At 40.0% G+C, this 20,018-nt stretch overlaps 1 protein-coding gene across 2 annotated transcripts in view; it reads left to right on the top strand.

Annotated features, from left to right (window-relative positions):
- Positions 1–20,018, top strand: part of LOC109416238 (protein qui-1) — a 378,767-nt gene that overhangs the window by 150,608 nt on the left and 208,141 nt on the right. For both annotated transcript variants that reach the window (XR_009997894.1, XM_062852727.1), the window contains exon 2: positions 3,261–3,923. Coding sequence is in view for 1 of the 2 variants with exons in the window: in XM_062852727.1 (XP_062708711.1) it covers positions 3,809–3,923 (115 nt within the window). In the remaining variant the exon portion in view is untranslated. The remainder of the gene's footprint in view (positions 1–3,260; positions 3,924–20,018) is intronic.

Raw genomic sequence — 20,018 nt, 5'->3', positions numbered from 1 at the left:
TTCCTGACGGAATCCCTGGAGGAGTTCCTGACGGAATCCCTGGAGGAGTTCCTGACGGAATCCCCGGAGGAGTTCCTGACGGAATCCCTGGAGGAGTTCCTGACGGAATCCCTGGAGGAGTTCCTGACGGAATCCCTGGAGGAGTTCCTGACGGAATCCCTGGAGGAGTTCCTGACGGAATCCCTGGAGGAGTTCCTGACGGAATCCCTGGAGGAGTTCCTGACGGAATCCCTGGAGGAGTTCCTGACGGAATCCCTGGAGGAGTTCCTGACGGAATCCCTGGAGGAGTTCCTGACGGAATCCCTGGAGGAGTTCCTGACGGAATCCCTGGAGGAGTTCCTGACGGAATCCCTGGAGGAGTTCCTGACGGAATCCCTGGAGGAGTTCCTGACGGAATCCCTGGAGGAGTTCCTGACGGAATCCCTGGAGGAGTTCCTGACGGAATCCCTGGAGGAGTTCCTGACGGAATCCCTGGAGGAGTTCCTGACGGAATCCCTGGAGGAGTTCCTGACGGAATCCCTGGAGGAGTTCCTGACGGAATCCCTGGAGGAGTTCCTGACGGAATCCCTGGAGAAGTTCCTGACGGAATCCCTGGAGGAGTTCCTGACGGAATCCCTGGAGAAGTTCCTGACGGAATCCCTGGAGGAGTTCCTGACGGAATCCCTGGAGGAGTTCCTGACAGAATCCCTGGAGGAGTTCCTGACGGAATCCCTGGAGAAGTTCCTGACGGAATCCCTGGAGGAGTTCCTGACGGAATCCCTGGAGGAGTTCCTGACGGAATCCCTGGAGGAGTTCCTGACGGAATCCCTGGAGGAGTTCCTGACAGAATCCCTGGAGGAGTTCCTGACGGAATCCCTGGAGGAGTTCCTGACGGAATCCCTGGAGGAGTTCCTGACGGAATCCCTGGAGGAGTTCCTGACGGAATCCCTGGAGGAGTTCCTGACGGAATCCCTGGAGGAGTTCCTGACGGAATCCCTGGAGGAGTTCCTGACGGAATCCCTGGAGGAGTTCCTGACGGAATCCCTGGAGGAGTTCCTGACGGAATCCCTGGAGGAGTTCCTGACGGAATCCCTGGAGGAGTTCCTGACGGAATCCCTGGAGGAGTTCCTGACGGAATCCCTGGAGGAGTTCCTGACGGAATCCCTGGAGGAGTTCCTGACGGAATCCCTGGAGGAGTTCCTGACGGAATCCCTGGAGGAGTTCCTGACGGAATCCCTGGAGGAGTTCCTGACGGAATCCCTGGAGGAGTTCCTGACGGAATCCCTGGAGGAGTTCCTGACGGAATCCCTGGAGGAGTTCCTGACGGAATCCCTGGAGGAGTTCCTGACGGAATCCCTGGAGGAGTTCCAGACGGAATCCCTGGAGGAATTCCTGAAGGAATCCCTTGAGGAATTCCTGACGGAATCCTTTGAGGAATTCCTGAAGGATTCCTTGGAGGAATTCCTGAAGGAATCCCAGGAGGAATTTCTGGAGGAATACTTTAAGGAATTTCTGAAGGAATACCTGAAAGAATTCCTGGAGGAATTTGTGGAGGAATTTCTGAAGAAATTCTTGGAGAAATTCCTGGAGGAATTCTTGGAGGAATTCCTGGAAGAATTCTTGAAGGAATTCCCGGAGGAATTCTTGGAGGAATTCCTGGAAGAATTCTTAAAGGAATTTCTGGAGGATTTCTTGGAGGAACTTCGGGAGGAACTTCTGGAGGAATTCTTGGAAGGATTTCTGGAGGAATTCCTGGAGGAATTTCCGGAGGAATTCCCGGAGGAATTCTTGAAGGAATTCCTGGAGGAATTTATGAAGGAATTTCTGGAGGAATTCTTGGAGGAATTCCTGGAGGAATTCTTGGAGGAATGAATACGAGCTACCTCAGTATTACGGGTTCTACTCAAACAAGATCGAACGAAACACGTCAGACAACAAAAGATGATTGTTTTTCACTTCTGCTGACAAACATTGACAGCGAGACGACCAAACAAGATGTAGAGATGGTGGTGTATAGATGCCTCGATGCCCCGAATGGAGACTACTTGAACGTTACGAAGCTGGTTTCTAAACGAATGGATTGCAGCTTTCTAGACTACGTTTCTTTTAAAATTATTTTGAAGTCAAAATGGAAAGGAATAGCTATGTATAGGTCGACGTGGCCTGAAAAAATTGAATTCCGTGAATTGCGACGAAGAATGTTCGATACTTGGAAACCCTAACTGATTTATGAAAAGTCTGTATACCATTTGTATGCATCGTCATCGTCTGTCGTGATACTTTCTGGATGTTTATTTGAAATGTATTAGTTATATCTTTATTCAAGTTGTGTGCGAGTAAAAATGTTTCAATGAAATATGTATATGTTATCTAAATGTAGTGTTAAGTATCATTATCAATATCAGTCTGTACAACAGTTAGGTTGAAGGCGTTGGAATAAATAAATAAATTCTTGGAGGAATTCCTGGAGGAATCACTGAAGGAATTCCCGAAGGAATCCCTGAAGGAATTCCCGGAAGAATCCCTGAACGTTTTCCCGGAGAAATCTCTGAAGGAATTCCCGGAAGAATCCTTGAAGGAATTCCCGGAGGAATCCCTGAAGGAATTCCCGGAGGAATCCCTGAAGGAATTCCCGGAGGAATCCCTGGAAAAATTGCAGGAGGAATTATTCATGGAGGAATTTCCGGGGAAACCCCTGCAAAAATTCTGGAAGGAAGGAATTCCCGGAGGAATCCTTCAAGGAATTCCCGGAGGAATCCCTCAAGGAATTCCCGAAGAAACCCCTTAAATGATTCCCGGAGAAATCCCTGAAGGGATTCCCGGAGGAATACCTGAAGGAGTTCCCGGGTTTGGGGCTCGATATCTTTTTAACCGCTAGATCAATTTAAAATATTTCAGTGTGGTTTTGTAGCGTCGCCCCGAAGGACTCCTTGAAGGGACCCCGGAATGACTTGCTTAAGAATGTAGTCCACCAATTAGAATTGATGATCTTGTGAACAACTTCTATAAATCCAATATTTACTAATATTCCGTGATATCTACCTCTAATATTGTCCTTAAAATGGAATGCGAGGCGTATATGGGTTAATGTCAAAATAAAGCACTATCATTCTAGTTTTCCCTCTCAAGCACTTGTTATTGTAATGAACACGATAATGGCATACCTTGAAATTACCTTATTAAGTTTCTAATCTTAGCTATGTAGCATGCACAGCACAACACACAACCCGCAGTCGAAAGCACTAACTAAAGAATGGTTATCTTTTCTCCATTTCCTACAGGACGGACGGTGTGATACGATCTTCATCTGCTATGATTACCTCGGGTGGAAAAACGCGACGACGACCCTGCTAAGCATAGAAGGAAAATCGCAATCAGCAGCACTCAACGACACCGTGTTCCTGTTCCCGTTCGATGATTCGCTCACCTGGCCTGCAGCAGCTGATTCAAGGAGCGTGCGCGCGTAACAAGGTTCCACAGGTGCAAAAGTAACAACCCCTACGCGAAGAAGTGGTCTTTGTTGCTCCGGGCTGGCTGCACCGGTGCCTTCTTCTCGGAGCGCACCATAAAAAAGCACCAGTGAAATTAAAGCACAAAAGCAAGATTTCCGCCTGTTGAACACACCCGGTTCCCGATGGGCACTGTAGTAGTGGTAAATCCCTGCTGGCGGTTGGTCGTGGGGTTGAAGGTTCAACAAGCAAAGTGAGCAAGCAACTGGAATAACCGCAAAGAACCTCAGCTGTGGTGGTGGTGGGGAGTTAAATGAAGTGGGAGGAATAGAAGTTTGTGGGAAATATAGCCGCAGAAAAAGAGGCGGTAGGAGGAAACCATGGCCGCCGTAGTCGAGGAAGCCGTCTTCAACGCACTGCGAGGGCATCACAACGAAAAGACGAAGCTGCCGTCTCCTCGCATTATCAAGATTTATGTTGCAAGCTTAAAGGAAGGTAAGCGATTACTTACACATCGGTAACCTTTTGCTTCGGCCAGCTTTTTATGTGCTTTTTCTTCGGTTTCTTTTGTTTAATTGTGTCAGGTGGCGAAGGAATATGTTGAGGTGGTTCGTTTGCTGGTGACTGGCGAATAGTTACGGCTATTTTATTATAGGTTCTCAATGAACATTTTACAATTAGATGCAATGATACGTTCGATTTATATCCATTTGCGCACATTACTTTATAGAACCCGCAGGGATATGTCAAGAGCACTTTTTGTAGCAGATTTGTAGTGAAGCGCCCCGTTGTTTCTGGGGTTCTTCTAAAACTATTATACACAAGGATGTGATATCTCTTTTATTCACAATGTCCGTGTTTTTCACTACTGTAATTGATTTTACAGTTTATTTCATTATCTTTACTTCTAAATAAACACTATTACACAAATACGGTTATGAATGAATTCACTGTTAACTGCTAAATCAACTAACTCGTCCATCCTGACTCTGATCCGCGGTAGAATTCAACCAAAATGTCTTCTTCAACGTTGTCACTAAACTGTTCACAAACTGACTTAATTACTGACTTTATTTGGACAGTATCTAGAGGTGTCCCACATGGGAGCTCAAGACTTATCCGATATGCTGCCTGCGTAAACGTTGTCACCGAACTCCCCGACAACTGACCCCGACTGAAGCCAAGGCCTCCGTATTTATAGCCTAAATTTCCTAGCAATACCCGAACCAGCTTGGGCGTGTCTAAAATTCCTACGATCATTCTCGTCTTGCCGAAAATGTCATGATAATTCCTAACAATGCCCGAACCAACTTGGGCGTATCCAAAGTCCAAAACCTAGATCTCTACCTTTTCTTCCTTGTACTCATTGTGATTAAAATCCTTCTCTTCTTGAAAACATCACGACTCTTCTATCTTGGGCGTATCCCAAGCCCTACCAAGAATATTAATGCCAACGAAAAACTTATATCTCCTAACCACGCCTGACTTGGGCGTGTTCGCACAAAACCTACTGAGAATCTTTACACCAAGGCCTACATCTTCTAGCCCCGCCTCACTTGAGCGTATACAAGGCTTGGGTGTGTGAAAGAATTGAACCCCACCATCGACGTCATTATCATTCTCCCCATCATCATCATCGTCACCATCATCATCCTCATCGTCTTTGGAATTTGGCACCAAATTCTCCAAAGCAAAGCACCCGCTTTGATATTGAAGTGTACCTTACTAGGGCACAGTGAACCCTAGCCGAGGCCCGGCTGCGGATGTTGGTTGAAATTATACCCCCACATTCTTTTCTTTCAGTTTACTCGAAGTCAAAACAAATCGAGTGCAAAACAAGTCCGGCGCCGTATGTCGCCAATCGAAACAAAAATAAACAATCTTTGTTCCAGCGCGATCAATAGGATGTCGCGGTTCCATATCATTCTTTCGGGTTCATTACCCATCGTTGTCCCAAGCGTAATTGAAATTGCATCACACCGACCGGACCTAGCGCGTTGCAACACGATCGCACCCGGCCACCACCGGACGATGATGGGTTATGAAAACTTGGTCAATAACGAATAGTGCGATTTTCGTTGCTTCCAATATGACGCGCCTACGATGAAAATTGAATCTAAAATCCCCCCGGGCAGCTGTTGGGAATGATGGGTGAAAATGCATTTTTGTTTCAGTTGAATATTTGAACTTTGAATATCGGAGTGTGTGGGAATAATTAGGTCTATGCAGTAGCATAGCCGAATAGACTGCACACAGTATTGAATTTTAGTAATACAGTACTTAGGCGCTGTCCATAAACTACGTAGACTTTTTTTCGGCCATCTCAGACCCCCCCCCTCCCCCCTCGTAGACTTTTGTTCATACAAAATTTTCGAAATTTGTATGGAGCGTAGACTTTGGCTAGACCCCCCCGTCCCCCCCCCAAGTAACACAGAAAACATCTTTAAAAATCTTTGCTTCAAAATATGTATTATAAAAGAGTTATAAGCGCATCAGAAAACATCTTATGTTATTATTTAGCCATATTAATGTTGGCGAATAACAAATAAGAGAAAAATATAATTAGCTTTGTAGTGTTCGATATGTGATTTCGATGGGATTATTCTACACTTATAGAACATTGAACATCAACTGCCATACAATCTTGACAATAAATAATGTTTTACTTTTTCACTCAATCAAGATCAATTATCAAGACCACGATGCGGCTAAGCGCTAAGGTATTTTTCATCAGCAAAGTCTAAATCAGTAGTTTATTCAAAAAAAGAAAGTTACTACATATCTAACAAAGCTAATCACTAGCAGAATCGAGCACCATTTGTGTTCCAATGGCACTAGCTGCTCGATACACAACTAAGAACACTGAACGAAAACTCCCGCCAGATTTTGAATGATTTTTGCCTCATCCGAGCCCCATGCCTATTTTCAGACATGATTCGGATGATTTTCGTTTGATTGATTTTCCTTCAAAATCAAAACAAGCTGAATGATGAGAATCCCAAAAAGAGATGATTTTTGTTACTTTTTTGGAAACCAAAAAACAAATGATATTCATTCCTTTTCTGGTCTGACTTTCTATGGGGTCTGTTTATTTCTCAATTATTATTTAAAAATTTAAATAACAACAACATACACCATGTTGATTTGAATTTCATCAATTTATTCATATATACATTAACTTTTCCCTAAAAATACTTCAATATAAAAATTAAGCGTGCTCGAGCGTGGGTCCCTTAGTTTATCCGGGGTGTGAAAACGGGATATCTGGCAGCATCCTGTAAATAAATCAGCCAGAGATACAATAATGATTGAATCATACAATAATGAACAAAAACTACAATAATTCGTTCTTACCTTTAATAATGTGTTTTATTACAAAGTCCCGAAAACAACAAAGTCCGAGGCAGCCATACTTCTTTCAATGAGAGAAAGGTGTACAAGTGAAAACCTTTCTGGCATCGAATGATTTTTTGTATGGAGTATAGAGAAAAATACTTTCAGATGGATTTGTGATGATTATCAATCACAACAAACCCTAAGCGTAAAATCATTTATGAATTGTAACAATTGCAATCTTTAAACAAGATGATTATCACTCAGTAGGAGGCAGTAAAATCATTCTGCAGAATAATCATTCAAAATTCAGATTCTGCTGATTTGCAGCGCATTGAATGAAGAATCATTCTTTGCACGGCGGGGGCTTTTTTTCAGTGAACCAACTGCCTGTCAAGCTGAATTCTTCGGCAAGCAGCGGTACAGTGGACGCGTCTTTGTCCGGGGCGCTTTTCTCGATTTCAACGCCTCTGTCCCCGTCAAAGGGTCAATATCTACCTGCCGAGCATCCGGTCGGTGCGCTTGCGTTTCACATTCGGAATACGAATACTACGTCAAAGCAGCAGCCGCCATCCAATCTTCTATCTGGTCACATCAACCACCGTGGCTAGGCTATGCCTTGATCTGAATTCATTGTCATCTCGATCGTATCACTGAGAACTGCTGTCCAAATTTCACAACCGGGATTATTCTGAACTCTCATTAAGGACAGACTTGTAGGAATCCCAAAATGGCCGCCACAATGGTCGACTTTGGCACCTACTCACGATTTTGAGGGCACAAATCTCTTCGTAAACAAAACCAGCGCACCTGAGCTTCTTATTTTAAGCTAATTACAAGTGAGCAAGAACGGAATAATAAAATGCGTTGTTGTTTGAGGCTTGCTTCTTGAGATTTGTGCGTCTGAAGTTTCAATGCACTGCGGAAGCGGGATTTCAAGACGTTTGTCCTTAAACCCGCGAGAACTGCAAAATGACCATGAACAGTTATCAGAGTTATGTGTGTTTACATTTGATAATATTTTGGCATTTCGACAGACTTTGCCATGCTTAGCAATAAGGTGTAATTCAGTTACTTTGGCGTTGTGATATCTATCGCAAACAAAAATTAGAACCAATAATTGCATATGTTGTATAAATGCTACCTAGATGTTATAAAAACGTTATTGCAAGTTAATTTGCAATCTATTGTGCAGTTGTTCGAAAGGTGTAATTTAAAAGTAATTATAACTTCCATATGCTTTAAATAAAAATACTTGTACAAATGTTTACTGTCGATCATTAGAAAAAGAACCATACAGTACCGGATGAAAATATGGATCCACAACTGCAGAAAAAGAGAATGGCCACTATTTTTGCCTTTATTTGTTGATCATCATAAAAAGTGGATGTTGTATTGAGTATTAATTTTTAACTTTTACTTGAGCCTCAATCAGGAAGCAATAGATCATGAACTCCATAATTATAATAGTGATGATTGAAATTCGAATTGTTTTAGTATTTATGAGCGGCACTGTAAGTTCCATGGATTGCATGCCATATTGCTTTTTTTTCGTGCGGATTGGAAAAAAAAAACACACGCATCTGCATAAAATAGTATGTTCAAGATACATTTTTAATCCAGTTGAGTAGCGCATGAATTATTGATGAGTTAAATTGAAAACTACACGATAAATTCTGGAGCACACATGAAACAAGGCTAACGCTACTGAGTAAAGACCATTTATTAGTTTTTCGAATAATCAGATATTATTAACTTCAACTTTGGGAAGCATTTTTCATGTTTGCTTCATCGTGATTTTTCGCCAATCGTAAATTTTTCGTAAATAAAAATTTGTTTTGATGTGATTATTTTTTCTGTCAGTTACCTTGTTTTGCAATCGTGTTTCTCAATAGTGTGTTGTATAAGTGGATTCTCCAAGTCATGTAGCTTTCAAATAACTTTATTATAAAAACTAAAATGGTTATGATGTATAAACATGTTATGCAAGTTATATGACTTGAAAAAACCTCAATTCCAGCCTACGAATGTGATTGTATTATAACAGTATTCTATATGATTTTCAAATTGATAAGTAACCTGATTGCAACTATCCAATGTTAGAGAGTTGGTGGGAACGTACCTCGGTAGTATTATTAGTGTATGGGGTTACATCTTATATAACTTGTAAGATGTTTTATAAGCCGCCATTTTTTGCGCTGTTTTGATTATATAAGTGTTCAGTTTTGAGTCAGTAAAACAAAAAATAAACAAGTGATTATGTTTGAATCGTGAATTTAGAACTATTATATAACAAGTTGTGTTACTTGGGCCCCTAAGAGTCTACGTAGTTTATGGACAGGCCCTTATTTCATTTGTTGGTCGACATTGTTCGGTTAGCGCAGTGAAGGTATAATACTGTGGAGGACTCCCTGATTTTCCACAGGCTCTATCGGTGGTTAGCTGCATTACACCATGAGTTGGGTGTAACCTAGTGTTGGGGGACTCTTAACACCGGAACAGGCAGACCGTAACGTTATTCTTAGCTAATTGAGACAACCGCTACCGACACTACAAAGCTAACTTGGCTGAACGGAAACAGAAGTTTATATTGATATGAGATTCAGTCCTGAGGTAGTGAAGAGGGCCGAATTGAAAGATCTCCATCCTAAGCGATGGCCCGCCATCGAATTGACTTGTGGTCAGGTCAAATATCTGTCGACTTCCTTTGTTTCTTTGTTGAGACTGCGCCGCCATGAACCTCTGGGTCTGCCTCTGCTGCGATGCTGGGTTCCAATCTAACGCTTGCTTGCAGATTTCGTTTCCGCCCCTGAGTAGAGTGTGGTCGACCCACCTCCACTTTCACTCTCGAATTTCTGTCGCTATCGGCTTTTGATGACAACGACGATGGAGCTCCACGTTGCAGATCCAATTGTGCAGCCGTTGAGTGTTCTCCACTGATACCAAGTTTCACTGGCGTACAGCAGCACAGGTTTCACGTTAATACTCTCAGTGACGTCCACACGTCTTAAAAGTGGACGTCCGCACGTCCCCAACTAGCTCACCTACCTCTTTATCTCAGGGCAAAAAACCGCACTAGTGGAAACTCACCTGTACCTCTGCAACCGCCGCGAACAAAAGAAGCTGAAAATCAATTTCTCGGCTCACACAAGAAGCAAGGCAAATTTTAAGGCAAAATCAAAAAGCTAATTGTATTTAATTATTCTAGTTGATGGTTTTATTGGAAAACTCTAAAAGCACTTATTGGGAAAAGGAACGGACTCACATGCTCGATGATTCTGATGCGGCGTGATATCGCCACCACGCGGTACCACGGGCCACGTGGCGTCACCGGTTCTATACCGGTCGATGACTACTCGCTGGGCTTCACCGGATTCCTACCGGCGGATGGGGTTTCCTGGATTGCCGATCCCTGAATCGGTCGTGGGGTTCGCTGGGCTTTCACCGGTATAAACCGGACTTTTGGTGGCTTCACCTCTCACAGAGGACTTTCACGGTGGTGGTCGTATATTGACGGACGACCAACGGCTACCACTGGATAGTGTCCGTGCGCACACTCGAGAGGAATTATTGGATTTAGTTCACTCGCGGTACCCTGCAATCACGGTCAACTAAAATGTGCGGGCAATCACTGTACCGACTAAACTTTCGACCGTGTCGCGACCTCTCTTTAAACTGCCGGCCTCAACGTTAACTATTAGGAGCGCCGGGGCTAACTAGTAGCCTTACTAGTCACGATATTAACACTCGCGCACTGGTAACAGTCTTGATGGTGAACTAAACCACTTTTTCTGTATAATACAGATAATTTTGTCGCGGACTACTCACGCGGATATTTAACTTTATCTTTATCTTTAACTGCCGTCTAACTTCGATCACTATCCAGGATACAAGAGACCTTCCATGTGGCCAGGACAGCCTTATATAGGTTTGCCCAACTATTCGGGATGGATAGCCACAATCATACAGCAATCGGATGATCCTATTCCAAAACCCACGTTCTTCGTAGCTAAGGCCACATTCCATATTTGCTGGTGTTGGTCTTGGCGCCACCCGGAGAGAGTCGAGCAGTTTATCGCATCAAACTGTGCTACCTAGCTATCTTCGAATTTCGGAATTGCCCTAGCTCCTAATTGGCGAACCGTTTTTGAGAGAGCTCTCACTTGACGACACATCGTCTCTTTTTGCCGTGCTGCCAGCCTTTCCGATTCAATTCATTTTTTTCGGAAAGCGGCGTGATGGTCTAAATCAAAATCGGTTGCCATAAAACTCAAAGTATATTTAGCGAAATTCGATTTTTCTTTTATTTGGTTTTAATTCATTTAATATAATCCAAAATATTCTTGTGTGAATATTTACATTTAAATACAATATTATCTCAGGATATTAGCAATACATAAACCGAGATATGAAATACAGCTTGTAAACTGCAGCGAAGGTTACAACGTTCGAGTTGAAAATTTTGGTACGTCGACTAATCTGGTGTTTTTTTTCCATACATTTCTTGAACTAGCAAAAGCAGCCTTCGTCTTCTTGATCCACGTACCTATGTCGATCTTGGTGCCGCCATATCGTCAGCCATTTGGCTACCAAGATATTGGAGGCTTTCAACATTCTCCACTGACTGCTTGCCCAGCTACCGTAAAGCTGGAAGAGTTGACCGTGTTTACCTCTCACGATTTGGTCTTGTTGACGTTGATGGTAAGACCTGCCGCCGAGGAGCCGATCGGCAAGACCATCGACCTTGCTCTGCCACAGCAACCCGAGATTTGGTTCACGATCAATCGCACCTACCAGGACCTAATCGATTATGATAGGGAACAGTAGCGAAGGTAGGATGCATCACTGACGTAACTCCAGAAACGACCCGGCCGGGATCAGACAAGACACCGTTGTGCAGTACTCTGCACGAAAATGCCTCGTACTGTGCTTCGGTGAGGCCGATAATTTTCTCAGGGATACCTTTGCGTCTGAGGGCTTCCCACATTCGTGATTGAGTCGGTCGAAAGCTTTTTCATAATCAATGAACACCAGGTAGAGAGACTCTTGGAATTCACTGATATGCTCCAGAATGATACGGAGCGTGACAATATGGTCCACACAAGAATCGTCCGGCACGGAAACCCGCTTGCTGCCGTCGGAGAGTTGCGTCAATCTTGTCCTGTATCCGGTTGAGGGTCACTTTGCAGAGGACTTTAAGAATGATATACAGTACAATGATGCTCCGTCAATTATCGTATACATTCCGGTCACCCTTTTTGGGTACCTTTACTAAGACGCCTTGCATCCAGTCAACGGGAAATGTCGCGGTTTCCCATTGCAGAATAATTCCAGACCAACAATTGAAAACGCCACATCAACATTGCGTAAACAAACACGTTTCTGTCGACTTGAGGCCTTCTGAGATCCACCCACGCATCTCACCACCACTATCAGAAAGCTTGTTGTTTGCGCTTTCTGTTAGTGGTGGTGAGGTGTGTGGGTGGAGTTCAAAAGGCCTCAAGTCGATAGAAACATGTTTGTTTACAAAATGTTGTTGTGGCCTTTTCAATTGTTGGTCTTGAATTGATGCAAAAGTTGTACGGATACCACGGGGTCAGCTTTAAGCATCGATCTCCGAGGGCTCTGTTAGAACTTCGGTGTTGACACGGGTAATGCGTGGAACCCTTGGCGGATCATGCTGAAGTGTTGATGGCGCGACCGACACTTGAAAAAGGTTTCCAAAGTTCTCGAACCAGCGTTTCAACTGGTCAGCCGGGTCGCGTCGGTCAGTAAATGTCCAGACGTGTCTTTCACGGGCATCATAGCATTTATCTAAGGCGACGTGAAACATCGTAGAGAAGATAGATGTCTTTTTCACCTTAGTCGGCTAGGGAGTCCGCCTACGCTCTCTGTGATCCACTGCTTTCTCTGGGTGCGTAGCTCACCCAAATTATTCGTAGACCAGTCGTTGCCGTTGAATCAGTTCGTAGTCTTTCATTTTCGGTTTCTGTTTCGGTTTTTGGGTTTCGGAAACAGTAGGTTGTTGGTCTCAGGTCCCTTATCCACTGTGGTGGGGCTGCCACCTTAGGTATGGCTTTCGGTGGAGGAGCATTTCAAATCAGACGTTGTTTGAGCCGCACCTCCTTGCTGAACAGACGCTCGAGACGTACCTCTTCAATCTAGCTGAAGTCAGAAGGACAACAGTGCCCAGGCTGCACTACCAGTTAAGGCGAAACTGGATCCATTTCCTCACTTTTTGGTTTTTGATTTTTTATAAAATAACGAAGCAATATTTTCAAAATCGGTTTTCGTACACATGTAGAGTATGGATCAAGGTATCTCCTGATTTTTTTTGTGGAGGAAAATGTATTTCGTTTTTGCAGAAACCATTTTTGAATACAATTTCACAAAAAACTGGTTTCTGAAAAAATGTTAAACTTTTTCCACCACAAAAAAATTCAGAAGATGCCTTGATCCATGCTCTATATTTGCACGAAAACCGATTTTGAAAATATTTCTTCGTTATTTAATGAAAAATCAAAAACCAAAAAAATGAGGAAATGCTTCCAGTTTCGCCTTAAGCACACAACTCTTAGCTGGCGGTCCTTGTCATCGCTTGACCCGATACACAGTAAAATTGAATTTATTTCCCATCTGTAATTCAGATTTGCAAAGTGAATGTATTAATTGAAAGCTCACATAACTCTGATCAAATACAGTATATGTTTTGAAGTAAACTGTCCTTTATCCTTTTGTAATAATTGCAAATGTGTCTCAAGTTTCTTCCGGCCGGCACGCACGTCTGTCATTGGTATTTCGTCTAGTTTTTATTGAGTAATGGTATTAAGTTAAATCAAATTAGGTTGTTGTCCTCAGCATTAGTGGTTGCAACTATGGCCATACGAAATAATCTATAAGATTCAGATTGGGTGAAGTACGGACTCATTTTATTTTGATCTTTAAAGTTGCTAAAATTGCCGCTGTACCTGTTTCAATGATTTTGTTTTGTCAAAAAGTAAGGCTGCGTCATATCTCAGTTTAATCCATGATTATCTTTTCCAAAACTTGATTACACTAGTCGACAAAATTGAAACTTTTTTCACGCACTTTGACCATTTGTTCCATTTCTAATGGAATTTGGCCCGCTGAATCCGAATCTGACTTCAGAATTCCTGTAACACGTACAGTTTTTGAGAAAAATAGGGTTTTATTCACAAATTTTCATATTTTCAAAGAAAATTTAATATTGTCTTTAAAATTTTAAATTTTTCATCTGCTCATTATAACCAATATTCATATTCAATAGATTTTGATCCACTGAGTCTAAATCTGACCTAATAATTTTAGTAATACGTAAATTTTTTGAGAAAAATTAGGTTTTATTGGCAAATTCCATATTTTCATAGAAAATAGACTATTGTATTTATAATTTTATTTTTTTTATCTGCCCATCTTTACCAATATTTATATTCAATAGATTTTCATATTCTGATTTGCAATCTGACCTAAGAACTTCTGTAACACGTAAAATTTTTGAGAAAATAGGGGTTTAAACACAAATTTCATATTTTCATAGAAAATAAACTACTGTCTTTACAATTTAATTTTTTTTATCTGCTCATCTCAACCAATATTTGTCTTTAATAGATTTTCATATACTGATTCGGAATCTGACCTATGAATTTCTGTAACACGTAATTTTTTTTAGAATTATAGGGTTTTATTCACAAATTTCAGTTTTTCACATAAAATAAAATATTGTTTTTATATTTTTCAATTTTCCATCTGCTCATCATAACCAATATTTTTATTCAATAGATTTTGATCCACTGATTCAGAAACTGGCCTAAGAGTTTCTGTAAGACGTAAAATTTTTAAGAAAGTAGAGTATTATTCACAAAATTTCACATTTTCAGAGAAAAATTTTAAATTTTTCATCTGCTAATTATAACCAATATTCATATTCAATAGATTTTGATCCATTGAGTCAGAATCTGACCTAATAATTTTAGTAACACGTATTTTTTTTTTTTAGAAAAATTGGGTTTTATTCACAAATTCCATATTTTCATAGAAAATAGACTATTGTATTTATAATTTTATTATTTTATTTGCCCATATTTTCCAATATTTATATTAAATAAATTTTCATCTTATGATTTGCAATCTGACCTAAAAATTTCCGTAACACGTAAAATTTTTGAGAAAAATAGAATTTTAAATACAAAATTTCATATTTTCATATAAAATAAACTACTGTCTTTATAATTTTATTTTTTTTATAGAAAATAAACTACTGTCTTTATAATTTTAATTTTTTTTCTATCTGCTCATCTCAACCAATATTTGTTTTAATAGATTTTCATATACTGATTCGGAAACTGACCTAAGAATTTCTGTAACACGTACAATTTTTGAGAATAATAGGGTTTTATTCACAAATTTCATATTTTCATATAATAAAAAATTGTTTTTATAATTTTCAATTTTCCACCTGCTCATCATAACCAATTTTTTTTATTGAAAAGATTTTGATCTACTGATTCAGAATGTGGCCTAAGAATTTCCGTAACAGGTAAAATTTTAGTAGGGATTATTAAAAAAAATCATATTTTCATATGTCTTTATAAGTTTAATATTTTTATCTGCTCATCTTAACCAATATTTGTATTTAATAGATTTTTATATTCTGATTCAGAATCTGACCTAAGAATTTCTGTAACACGTAAAATTTTAGAGAAAAATGGAATTATACAAAAAAATCATATTCTCATAGAAAATAAACTGTTGTCTTCATAATTTTCATATTTTTATCTGCGCATCTTAACCAATATTTGTATTTAATAGATTTTTATATACTGACCTAAGAATTTCTGTAACACGTACAGCTTTTAAGAAAAAACACAAAATTTCATATTTTTAGAGAAAAGAAAATACTGTCTTTAAAATTTTATCTCCTCATCTTAACCAATCTATCTATATATATAAAAATGCAGTGGCATACGTGGGACCGCGCATAACTTGCGAACGGCTGGTCCGATTTGGGTCGTCTAAGTTTTGTTCTGTTAGTTTTCACCCAAGGAAGGTTTATGAGGCCAAAAACCTGGGAAAATTGAGAGTTTTTGAAAATCGGGTTTTCACACAGTTTGAACGGGGACTTGGGCGCTTGGCTAGGGACTTGAAACGTCAAAAAACGCAGTAGGCAAGACAAAGTTTGCCGGGTACAGCTAGTATTTAATAGATTTTGATCCAATGATTCGGAAACTGACCTAAGAATTTCTGTAACCCGTGAATTTTTTGAGAAAAAATAAAACCCCATTGTAGCGCAGGTTAATTAGGTTGTTACCCAGAAATATAAGTAGATCATTTTTTTTGTATATGCTATTGAATTAATCGAAATATATTTGCAACTTTGAAGCTGCCCAGTTTGGCAACTACCCAGACTGTGTTTTCCTTTTACTGACGCCAACAATTATTTTTCTTAAAAATTGTACGTGTTACAGAAATTCTTGGGTCAGATTTCGAATCAGTATATGTAAATCCATTAAACATAAATATTTGTTAAGATGAGCAGATAAAAAATATAAAATTATTGTCTTTATTGTCTTGTCTTTTTCCATGAAAATATGAAATTTTGTGAATAAAATATTTTTCTCATAAATTTTACGTGTTACAGAAATTCATATGTGAGAATACGAATAAGTGAAATAGAATCTTTTAAATATAGAATATGAATTAAGATGAGTAGATAAAAACTTTAAAATTATAAAGACAATATTTTATTTTCTTTGAAAATATGAAATTTTGTGAATAAAACCTCATTTTTCTCAAAAACTGCACGTGTTACAGAGATTTTTAGGTTAGTTACCAAATCAGTGGATGAAAATCTAATAAATATAAATATTGGCTAAAATGAGGAGATAAAAAATTGAAATTAGATAGACAATAGTATATTTTCTTTAAAAATATGAAATTTTGTAAATAAAACCCCATTTTTCTCAAAAAAATTACGTTTTACAAAAATTCTTAGGTCAGATTCTGAATCAGTGAATCAAAATCTATTGAATTTAAATACTGGTTATGATGAGCAGATAAAAAAATTATAAATATTAAGACAACATTTTGTTTTCTATAAAAATATGAAATTTTGTGAATAAAACCCTATTTTTCTCAAAAACTGTACGTGTTACAGCAATTCCGAAGTCAGATTCGGAATCAGCGGGCCAAAATCCTTCGGAAATGGGTCAAGTGGTCAAAGTGCGTGATCTACTGTCGACCAGTGTATTCCACCAAGAATTCCTTCTGGGTTTCCTACTGGAATTCCTTGGGGAATTTCTTCTGGAATTCATTCGGGGATTCCTTTTGGAGTTCCTTCGGTTATTTCTTCTAAAATTCCCTCACGAATTTCTCCTGAAACTTTTTCAGAGATACCCTCTGGATATTTTCCGTTGATCCATTCTAGAAATCCTTTGGCTATTCTTCCTCTAATTTCCTTAGGAATTCCCACTGGAATTCTTTTGGGGAGCCCTGCTGGCATTTCTTTGTGAATAATTGTTGGAATTCCTTTGGGACTCACGCAGGATTATTTTCGGAATTTTCTCTTGAAATTCCTGCGGGGATTCCTCCTGAAATGCCTTTGGGGATTCCCCCTAAAATTCCTTCGAAGGTGCCTTTTCAATTTCATCCAGGAGTTCCTCATGAATTTTTTTCGAGAATTTCTCTAGTTTTTTTTTCGATGGTTCCTCCGAGATATCTTTTGAGGATATCTTCACGAATTACTTTGAAAATTCTTTCTGAAATTTCTTTAGAGATTCTTTCTGGATTTCCTTCATGGATTCCTCCTGAAATTCTTTCGGGGATTCCTCTTGATATTCCGTCGTGGATTTCTCCGGGAATTCCTTCGGGGTATCCTCTTAGAGTTCCTTCGGGGATTTGTCTTGGAATTCCTTCGTGAATTCCTGTTGGACTTCCTTCAAAGTTTCCTCCTGAAATTTCTTCGGGTATTCCTCCTGATATTCCGTCGGGGATTCCTTCTAAAATCAACACGAGAACTTCTCCTGGAATAACTTTGAAGTTTCCTCTTAGAATTCCTGTAGTGATTCCTCTTTTATTTTTTTTCAAAGAACCCTCCTGGAGTTCCTGAAATACTCCATAGAATTCCTCCAGGACTGCTCCTGGAGTTCCTTCGGGGTTTCCTTCTCGAATTTATTCGGTGATTTTTTCAAGAATTCCTTCGAAAATTCTTTCTAGCATTCGTATATTCTTCCTAGAGTTCCTTCGAGGATTCCTTCTTGAATTTCTTCGGGGATTCCTTCTGACTTCCTATGGAAATTCCTCTTGGGGGTTTCCTCTTAAAAAACCTTTGAGAATACCACTCGGAATTCCTTCAAAGATTTCTCCTGGAATTCTTTCGGCGGCTCCTTCTGGAATTTCTGCAGAAAATTCTCCTGTAATTTCTTGGGAGATTCCTTCTAGACTTCATTCGGAGATTCCTTCTGGAATTCCTGCGGGGATTCCTCTTGGAATTCCTTCGGGGATTCTTCCTAGAATTCCTTCGAGGATTCCTCCTAGAATATTCTCAGGGATTTCTTCTGAAATTCTTCCAGAAATACCACTAAGGTATTTTTTCTTGATTCCTTTTAGAAATCCTTTGGGGACTCATTTTCGAATTTTCTTGGGAATTCCCACTAGAATTCTAGGATTCCAGCTGGAAATTCGTTCGGAATTTCTCCTCGATATTTTTCGTCGATTCTTCCTAAAAATCCTTGCTTAAAGGATTCCTTCTCAAATTCTTTAAGAAACTCCCGCTGGAATTTCTTTGTGGATTTCTGCTGTAAACCCCTTAGGATTTCTTCTTGAATTCATTTAGGGAATCCTCCTGGATTTCCCTCTGGAATTCCTCTAAAATTTCAATCTTGGATTCCTTTAGAAGATTCTTCAGAGATCTGTCTAAGGTAGATTCTTGAACCACCAGAGATTTCTGCAGTAGTTCTTTCAGGATTTCATACAGCAGTTGCTGCAGAGATAGTCCAGAATTTTATTCATGGATTTCTCCAGTTTCTTTTAAGGATACTTCGGAAATTCCTTCTGAGATTCCTCCCTGAAATCATTCGGAGATTTTTTAGTGTAAATAGTGCGATCTTATTATCAAATTTGATAGCTTTTGAATGCCCTACGAAAACGAAACATCAACTGTAGCAAAATCGATATTGTATTGCCTTCAATTGCAAATGGAGTAATGCAACATGAACTACACTACGGATACGGGTAATGTCACAATAGGTCTAATCACTGGTCGCAGCGACGGATCAGAGCAGAACTTTAAAAAAGGTATTCATTCAATCCTAATAGTTAATGTCATCAATGGTCATGAAACACCTCAGACTACAAATTCTATGGCGTAATGATAACTTGTTTGCTTTGCCAATGTAACATTATGGTCAAATTTTGGTCACGCCGATTCAAGCCACCGTCGCTGCCGACGAAAGCAGCCACCGGCGTGACGCCGCCGCCGCCGGCCAAAAATGGCCCTCACGCTGCCGCCGAGCAAAATGTAGTCGATGCACAGGTCCAGGTGGTCAGAATCATGAGGAAAACCATGTCAAAGTACTTCATTGTAAATGCACAAATGCACACATTGTAGATGCACACTGGCGCCACATAGCGGCGGAATTACGTACCGAACATACCACCATTTGAGGGTCATAAACCTGCTGAACAGCTTTGGCGAAGGTCTAAACTTTGCAGAGGATACGGTTTTTGAGATATAAATAGTTTAGTAAATCATATGGTTTTCAGGTGATGCCAAACTGCGATGCGATTCCTTATTTATGGCGGGTAGTGTATGTTGGACGCTCTTCTTATGGACTCACCGTTTTGCAGTCTAGTTTTAGTGTGCTTCTTGTTCTTATTGAAAAATTGAAGATGATGGAAAATGATTACTTTAAAAGATGTTCAGAGCCAGAAGTCGGTAGTGCTTAACAAGCCTTAGTATCTATTGTTTAATAACAAAATGTTTCTCATCTCTTCTGCTGATTTTATTGATCTGTTACCTGAATGTTTACTGCTACATATAGCCGATTGAAATATTTGAATTGTTGCTTCAATAAAATAATACCACTGTAGTTCATCAAAAGGGAAAAGAATAGAATTCCATTGTTCATCCTCAATCAGAAAAAATAAAGCCATTCCACATGCGATAAATCCGGCTGTTGATCTTGAAAACAAACAGATTCTATCTGTCCGCCCGGATCTGCCTTTATCGGACTGGCTACA

Source organism: Aedes albopictus, chromosome 2 (assembly GCF_035046485.1).
Source record: "Aedes albopictus strain Foshan chromosome 2, AalbF5, whole genome shotgun sequence".
Lineage (NCBI taxonomy): Eukaryota > Metazoa > Arthropoda > Insecta > Diptera > Culicidae > Aedes > Aedes albopictus.
This window is presented reverse-complemented; position numbering and strand designations above follow the sequence as displayed.